The sequence below is a fragment of the Balaenoptera ricei genome, chromosome 1 (assembly GCF_028023285.1).
Source record: "Balaenoptera ricei isolate mBalRic1 chromosome 1, mBalRic1.hap2, whole genome shotgun sequence".
NCBI classification, from domain to species: domain Eukaryota; kingdom Metazoa; phylum Chordata; class Mammalia; order Artiodactyla; family Balaenopteridae; genus Balaenoptera; species Balaenoptera ricei.
This window is the reverse complement of record NC_082639.1, coordinates 116,005,510-116,018,121: the sequence shown is the minus strand read 5'-3', so window position 1 is coordinate 116,018,121 and position 12,612 is coordinate 116,005,510. Positions and strand designations below refer to the sequence as shown.

Genomic DNA, 12,612 nt, shown 5'->3' with positions numbered 1-12,612 from the left:
CAGACAATATGAGGACTTAAGTGGGGGACACAGAATCTCAGATAGCTCTGAGAGACTGCTCTGAAGAAACAAGGGGGGGAGCCAGGATGTATATGGGGTTTTGCAACAAAGACCAGGTAGTTGGAACATCAAAAGATTACTGTTAATAAAGACAGCCAGATATCTCAAGTTAAGGAATTTGGTACTTTTCTATGTATAGGAAGATGGAAGAGTCTGAACTCACTGAAATCATTCCTTTGCTATGAACCTCAGATATCTGGGGCCAGTCTCCTCTGCTTTCTCATGCTGAGTTTCCTCAAGGTGCACCATCAGGGTGGGCTGCAGCAGTTGACTGCTAGATGGTGGGCATCCTGTTTCTATCCCGAGTTCCCTCAGGGCTTACCATGGGGGCAGCTGTAATGTGATGGCTTGATGGCTGCAGCATCCTTAGTTTACTGATGTGGCAGGCCATAGTTTTCATTCACAGTGCCCTTTCCCAGCAAAGACCAGATGAGAATGGAAAAGTGAGTACACACACGTGTATATCAGCTCCTATCCTAGCCTGCCTTGTTTCCGCCCTGATATGACCCCTGTGCTTATCATCACACTGGGATACAATGCCTATTTCTGCAGCAAATAAGCAAGTGACTGAGGAATAGGCAAAAGCAGTATTTAAATCATTATTCTCTAAAATAGTTTGTAACCCAAGTTCCAAGCTGCTGAGGCTGAAGCCCCCTACGCAAATCCATGCATACCAGTTGAAGACAGATTTCTTCTGACAAGATTTTTCAAGTTTTGTTATTGTTTTTATTACTGTTACCTCCAATAATTAATAATTCCTCACATAGTCTCTCTTTGTTTTATTTATGGGATGGAGCTAGTAATCTGTGCCTGTTTGCCTCTAGGTCCAGCTGGCCTTGGTCTAGTCATTGAAACCTCAGGCTCACTGTCTCTCTGCTATGACAATGACTTATGTGGACATCTCTAGACAACCCTATTTTTCTTTTTTTTTTTAACATCTTTATTGAAGTATAATTGCTTTACAATGTGTGTTAGTTTCTGCTGTGTAACAAAGTGACTCAGCTATACGTATACATATATCCCCATATCCCCTCTCTTTTGCAAGACAACCCTATTTTTCTATGCATACAGGCTTAGAATTGACACTTTCTAAGGTCCCATCTGCCTAAACTTGTGACATAGTCATTTCTACTTTCATAAGACTCATTCTGCTACCCCTAAAACTCCTTGGAGCACAGGAATCCCAGGGAGGCTCATCTGTCCTTTTGGCCTCATACACCTAAACACACCATTCAGTCATTTCTTCTTTGGGGTCCAGCCACCTCTGTAGGAGGCCTGGCACAAAGAGGATCTGACCCATTCTGTCTTTGATTCATCAGGGGAAAGAGCAGGAGAGCCTTGTTCTTCTTCATCATGGGGTCTCCCAACTATTTTCTTTGTAATATAGGCTCTGTTTGGGATTCAAAGACAGAAGCAGACCAATAGTTTCTTTGATTCCTGCTGCTATGTCTCCCCAGTAGCAAACAGCACACATTGGCATGATTCAAGAACAGGGTAGAGTGGTGAAGGAAATAAGCCAAGGGAAAAAAATCATTTACTATTTTTAAATATAATCCAGCCATATAGTATGTTTTAGGGACCTAAATCCTACTGTTATGATGGAAGTTTTTGGTTTAACCGATTGTAAAAAATGATCAAGATGCTCTTGTCAATGAGATTAAATTACTAAATGTAGCAGAAGTGAATAGAGAAGCTTCTTTAATAAAGTGCTTCCCATACCACCTCTATATTGGGTTTCCATCAAGAAGGCCAACATTAAGCATGAAACATCTGTGAATCAGAGCAAAAATAGAAAGCCCTGTGTCTACTGTAAAATAATAATGTAGTGATATTTCTAGGTAATGAGTATTTAATGGTGCTAGACTCTAAGACCTGTGTTCTTTGTGTACATTATCTCATTTGTTCTTTATAACGTCACACGAGGATGCTATTGTTAATCCCATTTTACATATGAGAAAACTGAAGTTCTTAGAGGTTAGAAATCTTCTCCAAGGTCATGCAGAAAGTGAATGTTAGAGCCAGGATTCAAATGTAGCCTAATTTAATTCTAAAACTTGAGCATTTAATTGCATATATTGTAGTATAGATGCTACAATATCTGAAATTTATTTGTAAAAATTTATGTCAGATAGTGTTATATCTCAGATTTGTTTCCATTGCCCAGGCTCTTAAGCCTTCTAATGGGGAATGAAAGGACAAGGAAGGTCAGAGGGTATTCTAATCAAGTAGCTGCATGCCAGAGACAGGCATTTTAAGCAGCTCTCTCATCTACAAGTTTATCAACAACTGATACTTTATGGATTGGTTAAATGAGTGCTAGAAGTGGTAAGAACTGTGGCAATTCTATACTGCAGAATGTTAGAAATGGTCTTTCATCAGTGAAACCAAATATAGTCAAAATAAATGATTTTACAGACACTTCCTGCCCTGGCTTAAACAATTATAAAAATCCATGTACTGAGAATGCCCTGGGTGAAATTGCGAATGGGTCTGTTTATTGCTGAGAACTACAAAAGATTTGGTTGCTTGATAGAGACTAGGTAGATAGCAGAATCCTGCCTCTGGAATTATGAATTTGAGACAATGTCTCTGGTATGCTGATAAACAAAGCATTCAAGTGGATGCAGACCTGGGTTTCCTGGATTTGAGGAGTAGATGATAGAAACCGATTTGCTTATTTGGTAAATATATAAGGTAATGAAGACTTAGTTAATAAAATGTCCATAAGTACAGCCAACATTGTTCAGAGATGTGCTTCCATTATAACCTGGTAGAGTTTTCTACTAATAAATTACTCCAAGTGTTGTCTTGGTGAAGTTGATACAGGCCAGTTTGCAGCAGAGGTAGAGCCAGAATTCCAAAACAGACCGATGAAATTTTGATCACCTGAGTTTTTAACATTTGCAGAGAGAAGTGTGCAATCCTGGTTGGACTCCAAGCTGGGGAGGTGTTGAGGGTATCTGAAGATGTACTATTATTCCAGAGCAAATTGGCAGAGTGAAGATCCTGTGGTGTGTGTGTGTGAGAGAGAGACAGACAGATAGAGACAGAGAGAGATAGAGGGTAAGAGAGAAATGTTATGGTTCATCTGATATTGAAAACCATTAACCAGGAAGAAGAAAATACATATTTTTGGATTCAAAAAATAGAAGACACAACCAATAAAACACTTACATCCAAGAAAAGGGAACTATGCCTGGAACAGAGTCAGCTTCCACAATGTGCAAACCCCAGCATAATCCCAAATGAGGCCTGCCTTCAGACTCCTCAGATGCTGCCACCAACCTCACCCAGCAGTTCCTCAACCAAGGTACCAGATTCCTGTTTTCAGTATTTTCCCTCCCTACAACATAATGACAGCGTTCTCTAGAACCATAAAGGAACTTCTCACCAATCCCCTACGACATACAATTCTTTATTAATTAGATCACACGTGTTGTTATTGAGTGTGTATTTTGAGATCCTACCTACATTCAAATTCGGACTCTTATTATGCTGCCCTTTGCATTAGGATATTCTATGACCTAGTGTGCACATAAATCATTCCTCTTCAGTCATGGGTATAACTAGTAATTTGTTTGTTTAATTTTATTTCTGTGTTTCTCTCAATACACCATGAGTGAGAGAGCTTAGGGTGCAATAAGGTGGAGAAATACAGAAACAAACAAAGCACTATCACCAATTCTTTCTCTATTTTTTAATTATGGAAGTAATATCATCTAAGAAATTTAGGGAATGCAGATACATAGACAAAAATAATTAATTTTAACTATCTGAAATCTCCCTTCTATCAAATGCCATATTTTGGCAGTCTTTCTGATTTTACCTTTTGTTATGTATATACAAAGAATATCAATTTGTCCCAGGTTGATCACATTACACATATTTTTCTATAATTCAGGTTTTTTCTTTCACCTGCTATATCTTGAAGTGCTACTTAATTCAAGAAGTATAGATTTAAATTATTATTTTAATATAAGAGAATAACTGCATTTTAAAATTTTTATAAATGTAAAAATAATCCTTTACTATTTGACTTTAGGCTATTTCCAGTATTCCCTATACACACAATGAACATAATAAGAACATGTGTCCATCAGGTCTTCTTTCATGACCTTGAGTATAGATACATAATTTCTTCCTTAAGTCCTGTGCACTTCTTGTCAAGGTGCTGCTGTTGTTACCAGTATGAGATTTGTTGTTACTGATTACCTTGGCCTGGGAATGAGCATTCGGATGTAGGGAGAATTGGCCACAGTGATGAGAAATCAGAGTTAAGCCCCATGACCCCCAGGCTGTGGCCTGTATAACGGTACAAGTCAGACCACATGGAGCACTGCTGGTCTGTGGAGGCAGCTGGCCTGTCTCCATGAACTGGTCCCTAGAACTCCCATGCCCCCCCCCCTTGCCTTCACACTTCTTCTTACAGATCAGTAGCCTCCCCTCCAATTCAAACTGCTCTCCTGAAACTCAGAAGTGGTTCAGGCACTGGGTAGACAGGGGGCCATAGAAAAGTCCCCTGACACCTGAGTTCTCCTTTGGCATTCTTCTCCTAAGGGTCCTGCCATTATTCTAACAGGGGTGTGTAGAGGAGGAAAAGTAATTTCCCCTCTACCCTTCTGAGTTCTTGGCTGAGACCCCTGTATTAAAGCAAAGATTGTCAAGAAAAAACTAGCAGAAGTTTATTAACAGGTATACCTCATCTATACATAGAAGAGACCCAGGAAGAATGAGTAACTCCCTGAGGTGGCCTAAGACACCAGCTTAAATACCATCTTTAGTGAAGACAGAAGAAAGAAAAGTGTGGGGAGGCCAGTTATGTGGAGGTTACCAGGAAAAGCAGGAAAAATAAGGGTGATGTTTGTTATGCAAATATAAGTCAGTTTCTCCTCTGGTGATAGTATTCTCTTGAGATTTAGAGTCCTTCTCTTCCTAGTACACAGGGGCAGACACCCTTAGAAATGGAGATTTAATTTATAAATACACATTTCCCTTACAAAAGGGCAACTTTCTTTCTGGTTCTATGTGTGTTGTTTTTCAAAATAATCAGCTTAAGATAATCCTGTGCCAAAGAAACATATTTTGGGGTGGCTGATTCTGCTACTCTTCAAAACATCCTTTATCCAGGACATTTCCAAATTCAGGAAGTTCATGGGATTTTTCCAGTGACTTTCTACTAACCCTTTTTCAACATAACACTGCTTTCCTGAAAAGGGACTTTCTAATTTGGGTCTTTAAATTGCCACATCTACTGGGATGAGATCAATGGATTCTGACTGGAGCCATTCCCTACCCTCAGTGCTATCAAGGGCAATTTATTTTCATCCAAATTTGTATCTTATCTTGCGCACTGAAATGAGTTGATGGGATAATTTAAGGTGATTTTTTTCATCCTCATCTCTACTAGAAATCACTACACAACAGCACTGCTATTGCCCACTGCCTCTGTACTCTACATAGCTCTTCCTGGGAGAAATAGTTCTTCCCTTGAGTTAATACCTTTTAAAGAAAAGTATTCTTCCTACCACACTCATAAAACAAAGAAAAAGAAGAAAAATCACTGTTTAAATCGTCTCCATACATTCCATTAGATTATATATACCATGTCAGTGATCTTTGTCTAGGTTTTTTTTTTTTTTTTTTTTTTTCCCAACTCCACCTAATTATGTTCTTTGTTGAGGGTAACATTTAGCCATAGATGATTCTCATTAGAGAGTGAATCCTTTTCTTAATTGTGCCTGTTTTTGGTGTATACTTCTATGTAGAAACCAAGATTGAAGGCTGTACCTAAAGAAGCTTCCAGAGAGGAGGGCTTCCAGAGGGGGCCCAAAGAAGTGATGGTGCTGAAAGCAACAGAACCATTTACATATGATGTCAGAGAAGGCGAGAGGAAGATGTTTCATGCCACAGTGGCTACTGAGAGCCAGTTCTTCCAAGTGAAGGTTTATCATGTTGACCTGAAGGAGAAGTTCATCCCAAAGAAAATCATTGCCATATCAGATTATTTTGGCCGCAATGGGTTCCTGGAGGTGTTCAATGCCTCATCTGTGTCTGATGTTAACCCTGACCGAAAGATGGAGATCTCTAAACGCCTGATTCAAAAGGCAAATGCAACTCCTAAAATCAGTCATCTTTACTCGCAAGCTCTAGGAACATTTGTGAATGGGGTGTTTCTGGTGCATAAGGTAAGCCCACACCATTGTTTTGCAATATTTCTTCTGCAACCCCGGAACGTAAAAGTCTTAGCTGCTGAATGAATTTGGTTAACTTCATAAACACAGGAACTCAAAGACCCCCTGACCAGGGATAGCTGGGTGCCGTCTTCCCACTTCAGAATATAAGATAGACAATCTCTTAACATTCTTCTTCCCAAGGTAACAGCATGCAAGTCCTTCAGAAATCATGGCATTTTAACAGCTGTGCTAATCCATTCATAGCCACCCTGAGCCAGTAAAGGGCAGAGGTTATATCTCTCTATATATAGATACATACAAATCTATATCCATCTATATATGTTTATATATATAGATATAGAGAGAGAGGTTGGGGGGAAAGAGAGAGAGCTCTCCTTCTGGTTTTGTTTCTTTGAGTTCTGCCTCACCTGTTTCAGTGACAGCTTAACTTAATTGTGAATAAAGAATTGCCCTTCCAAGCTTGGATTTCAACTGTGACAACCAGAGTCAGAAATCAATAGACTACTTTGCCCTAGAGTCAGCTCTTATCCACAGTTAGCTAAGATTCTGATCATCTGACCTCTAAAGTGCTCTCACTTCTTCACATTCATTCATCAAAAAATTGTTGAGCAAAAAACCTTGGCATTAACTAATAAGAGAAATATGGATGTTGAAAACACTAGAAAATCAAGTCGTTTCATTCCACAATATATTAATATGGGCAATAAAATGCAGAAGTTTGCTGAATTCTTAGAATTAGGGTAGGTATTTCAGTCCCAACACATCATAGAAATACTAAGGTTAGCTGACCTAACCGTTATGTGAAGTATTGTTTCATATTCCATTATATATGTCTTCTAGGGTGGCTCTTTACCTATCCCCCTGTTGTTTTCCATACACTCTGTTTAAGTGACTGTGCACGCATGTGCATTTGTAGAATTAATGAGTAAAGTAAGTGATATAGAAATTAGAACAATGGAAGTAGATGATCTAGATTCAAGATTGGGCAGATTAGGGAAGAATGAATAAATAGAGAAGACAGAGGAAAGAATTACATATTGAAATAATAATCTGCTTAAGGAGAACTTGCAACCATCTTTTTGAGACTCATGATAAGACATGAATGGCCTTTGTTCTCAGGGAGATCCAAAGAAACCTGTGCAGCTTATCAGACCACACTATATCCAAGTTTCTTAAGAAATCTCAGCTATTCTGAGATGGGAGCAGGAAAAATTAGGAAAGTAATCCAGTTTTCTAGAAGAACCCAGCACACAAAGACTTAAAGGAAGGAAAGATAGAAAGAGAATTTAAATGGGAGGATAAACTGAACAAGATATCTTACACTATTTGGTACCTGTAATTCTGGACCTCCAGCTCATATTAACTGGTCTGAGACAACAGTTTCCACTAACGCCATATATTTTTCAAAGTTGTGGAAATTCCTGATCCAGTTCTCAGAAGGTGAATGCTAATTTTCTTTTGCAGAAATTGGTATCTAATGAATGCATATATTATGAAATACGAGATGATACAGGAGTGATGGAAGTGCTGGTTTATGGACAACGACTGACCAGAATCAACTGTGAGACAGGCGATAAACTTACACTCATCTGCTTTGAATTGGCATTAAGTGGGGATAAGAGGCAGCTGAGATCCATAATTCACAGTTTCATCAAGGTGAGATCTTCTGGGGGGTGATCATTTTTCCAAAGTAGAAGTCTTTAAGAAAACTTGACTGCTGTTACTACGGAGAGTCCAGCAGGTAGAACGAGAACTAATTTTTGCCATTTAGTGGGTGTAAAGTTCCTTTTCATTATTCTTTTTTTTAAGGATATTTTTAAATTTAATTTTCTGTATTGAAGTATAGTTAATTTACAATGTTTTCTTAGTTTCAAGTGTACAAGAAAGGGAATCAGTTACACACACACACACATATATATATTCATTTTCAGATTCTTTTCCATTATAGGTTATTACAAGATATTGAGTATAGCTCTCTGTGCTATACAGTAGGTCCTCGTTTACCTATTTTATAGATAATAATGTGCATATGTTAATCCCAAACTCCAATTTACTTCCGCTTCTCCCACTGCTATCCTCTTTGGTAACCATAAGTTTGTTTTCTATGTCTATCAATCTATTCCTGTTTTGTAAATAAGTTCATTTGTATCATCTTTTTAGATTCCACATATAAATAATAACATGATAGTTGTCTTTCTCTGACTACTTCACTTAGTATGATAATCTCAAGGTCCGGCCATGTTGCTGCAAATGGCATTATTTCATTCTTTTTATGGCTGAGTAGTATTCCAGTGTATATATGTACCAAATCTTCTTTATCCATTCATTTGTCGATGGACATTTAGGTTGGTTCCGTGTACTGGCTATTGTAAATAGTACTGCAATGAACATTGTGGTACATGTCTCCCCTTTTTTTTTTTTTTTGTTTACCAGTTCGTTTTTATTTATTTATTTTTTTTATTTTTTATTTTTTTAAACATCTTTATTGGAGTATAATTGCTTTACAATGGTGTGTTAATTTCTCCTTTATAACAAAGTGAATCAGTTATACATATACATATGGTCCCATATCTCTTGCATCTCCCTCCCTCCCACCCTCCCTATCCCACCCCTGTAGGTGGTCACAAAGCACCGAGCTGATCTCCCTGTGCTATGAGGCTGCTTCCCACTAGCTAGCTATTTTACATGTGGTAGTGTATATATGTACATGCTACTCCCTCACCCTGTCACATCTTACCCCTCCCCCTTCCCATATCCTCAAGTCCATTCTCTAGTAGGTCTGTGTCTTTATTTCCATCTTGCCACTAGGTTCTTCATGACATTTTTTTTTTTTTTTTCTTTCCCTTAGATTCCATATATATGTGTTAGCATACGGTATTCGTTTTTCTCTTTCTGACTTACTTCACTCTGTATGACAGACTCTAACTCCATCCACTTCATGACAAATACCTCCATTTCATTTCTCTTTATGGCTGAGTAATATTCCATTGTATATATGTGCCACATCTTCTTTATCCATTCATCTCTCGATGGACACTTAGGTTGCTTCCATGTCCTGGCTATTGTAAATAGAGCTGCAATGAACATTTTGGTACATGACTCTTTTTGAATTATGGTTTCTTCAGGGTATATGCCCAGTAGTGGGATTGCTGGGTCATATGGTAGTTCTATTTTTAGTTTTCTAAGGAAACTCCATACTGTTCTCCATAGTGGCTGTATCAACTTACATTCCCACCAAAAGTGCAAGAGTGTTCCCTTTTCTCCACACCCTCTCCAGCATTTATTGTTTCTAGATTTTTTGATGATGGCCATTCTGGCTGGTGTGAGATGATATCTCATTGTAGTTTTTTTTTTTTTTTTAATTTATTCATTTATTTTTGGCTGTGTTGGGTCTTCATTTCTGTGTGAGGGCTTTCTCCATTTGCGGCGAGCGGGGGCCACTTTTCATCGCAGTGCGCGGGCCTCTCACTGTCGTGGCCTCTCGTTGCGGAGCACAGGCTCCAGACGCGCAGGCTCAGTAGTTGTGGCTCACGGGCCCAGTTGCTCCGTGGCATGTGGGATCCTCCCAGACCAGGGCTCAAACCCGTGTCCCCTGCATTGGCAGGCAGACTCTCAACCACTGCGCCACCAGGGAAGCCCTCACTGTAGTTTTGATTTGCATTTCTCTAATGATTAATGATGTTGAGCATTCTTTCATGTGTCTGTTGGCAATCTGTATATCTTCTTTGGAGAAATGTCTATTTAGGTCTTCTGCCCATTTTTGGATTGGGTTGTTCGTTTTTTTGTTATTGAGCTGCATGAGCTGCTTGTAAATCTTGGAGATTAATCCTTGGTCAGTTGCTTCATTTGCAAATATTTTCTCCCATTCTGAGGGTTGTCTTTTGGTCTTGTTTATGGTTTCCTTTGCTGTGCAAAAGCTTTTAAGTTTCATTAGGTCTCATTTGTTTATTTGTGTTTCTATTTCCATTTCTTTAGGAGCTGGGTCAAAAAGGATCTTGCTGTGATTTATGTCATAGAGTGTTCTGCCTATGTTTTCCTCTAAGAGTTTGATAGTATCTGGCCTTACACTTAGGTCTTTAATCCATTTTGAGCTTATTTTTGTGTATGGTGTCAGGGAGTGTTCTAATTTCATGCTTTTACATGTACCTGTCCAGTTTTCCCAGCACCACTTATTGAAGAGGCTGTCTTTTCTCCACTGTATATGCTTGCCTCCTTTATCAAAGATAAGGTGACCATATGTGCGTTGGTTTATCTCTGGGCTTTCTATCCTGTTCCATTGATCTATGTTTCTGTTTTTGTGCCAGTACCATACTGTCTTGATTACTGTAGCTTTGTAATATAGTCTGAAGTCAGGGAGCCTGATTCCTCCAGCTCCATTTTTCGTTCACAAGATTGCTTTGGTTATTAGGGGTCTTTTGTGTTTCCATATAAATTGTGAAATTTTTTGTTCTAGTCTGTGAAAAATGCCAGTGGTAGTTTGATAGGGATTGCATTGAATCTGTAGATTGCTTTGGGTAGTAGAGTCATTTTCACAATGTTGATTCTTCCAATCCAGGAACATGGTATATCTCTCCATCTATTTGTATCATCTTTAATTTCTTTCATCAGTGTCTTATAATTTTCTGCATACAGGTCTTTTGTCTCCTTAGGTAGGTTTATTCCTAGATATTTTATTTTTTGTTGCAATGGTAAACGGGAGTGTTTTCTTAATTTCACTTTCAGATTTTTCATCATTAGTGTATAGGAATGCAAGAGATTTCTGTGCATTAATTTTGTATCCTTCAACTTTACCAAATTCATTCATTAGCTCTAGTAGTTTTCTAGTGGCATCTTTAGGGTTCTCTATGTATAGTATCATGTCATCTGCAAAGAGTGACAGCTTTACTTTTTCTTTTCCAATTTGGATTCGTTTTATTTCTTTTTCTTCTCTGATTGCTGTGGCTAACACTTCCAAAACTATGTTGAATAATAGTGGTGAGAGTGGGCAACCTTGTCTTGTTCCTGATATTAGTGGAAATGGTTTCAGTTTTTCACCATTGAGGATGATGTTGGCTGTGGGTTTGTCATATATGGCCTTTATTATGTTGAGGAAAGTTCCCTCTATGCCTACTTTCTGCAGGGCTTTTATCATAAATGGGTGTTGAATTTTGTCGAAAGCTTTCTCTGCATCTATTGAGATGATCATATGGTTTTTCCCCTTCAATTTGTTAATATGATGTATCACGTTGATTGATTAGGATTGAAGAATCCTTGCATTCCTGGAATTAACCCCACTTATTCATGGTGTATGATCCTTTTAATGTGCTGTTGGATTCTGTTTGCTAGTATTTTGTTGAGGATTTTTGCATCTGTGTTCATCAGTGATATTGGCCTGTAGTTTTCTTTCTTTGTGACATGTTTGTCTGGTTTTGGTATCAGGGTGATGGTGGCCTCGTAGAATGAGTTTGGGAGTGTTCCTCCCTCTGCAATATTTTGGAAGAGTTTGAGAAGGATAGGTGTTAGCTCTCCTCTGAATGTTTTATAGAATTCTCCTGTGAAGCCATCTGGCCCTGGGCTTTTGTTTGTTGGAAGATTTTTAATCACAGTTTCAATTTCAGTGCTTGTGATTGGTCTGTTCATATTTTCTATTTCTTCCTGGTTCAGTCTCGGCAGGTTGTGCATTTCTAAGAATCTGTCCATTTCTTCCAGGTTGTCCATTTTATTGGCATAGAGTTGCTTGTAGTAATCTCTCATGATCGTTTGTATTTCTGCAGTGTCAGTGGTTACTTCTCTTTTTTCATTTCTAATTCTATTGATTTGAGTCTTCTCCCTTTTTCTCTTGATGAGTCTGGCTAATAGTTTATCAATTTTGTTTATCTTCTCAAAGAACCAGCTTTTAGTTTTATTGATATTTGCTATTGTCTCCTTCATTTCTTTTTCATTTATTTCTGATCTGATCTTTATGATTTCTTTCCTTCTGCCAGCTTTGGTGTTTTTTTGTTCTTCTTTCTCTAATTGCTTTAGGTGCAAAGTTTGGTTGTTTATTCGAGATGTTTCCTGTTTCTTGAGGTAGGCTTGTATTGCTATAAACTTCCCTCTTAGAACTGCTTTTGCTGCATCCCATAGGTTTTGGGTCGTCGTGTCTCCATTGTCATTTGTTTCTAGGTATTTTTTGATTTCCCCTTTGATTTCTTCAGTGATCACTTCGTTATTAAGTAGTGTATTGTGTAGCCTCCATGTGTTTGTATTTTTTTTTTTTAAGATTTATTTATTGATTGATTGATTGCTATGTTGGGTCTTCGTTTCTGTGCCAGGGCTTTCTCTAGTTGCGGTAAGCGGGGGCCACTCTTCATTGCGGTGCGTGGGCCTCTCACTATCG

At 38.4% G+C, this 12,612-nt stretch overlaps 1 protein-coding gene across 2 annotated transcripts in view; it reads left to right on the top strand.

Moving 5' to 3' along the window:
• The window catches only part of LOC132372176 (gamma-interferon-inducible protein 16-like), a 52,487-nt gene that overhangs the window by 23,353 nt on the left and 16,522 nt on the right, over positions 1-12,612 (top strand). The window contains exons 6-8 of one of the 2 annotated variants that reach the window (XM_059934365.1): positions 3,173-3,370; positions 5,826-6,245; positions 7,719-7,910. In XM_059934365.1, coding sequence (XP_059790348.1) covers positions 3,173-3,370; positions 5,826-6,245; positions 7,719-7,910 — 810 coding nt within the window. The remainder of the gene's footprint in view (positions 1-3,172; positions 3,371-5,825; positions 6,246-7,718; positions 7,911-12,612) is intronic. The other variant, XM_059934367.1, reaches the window with a different exon arrangement.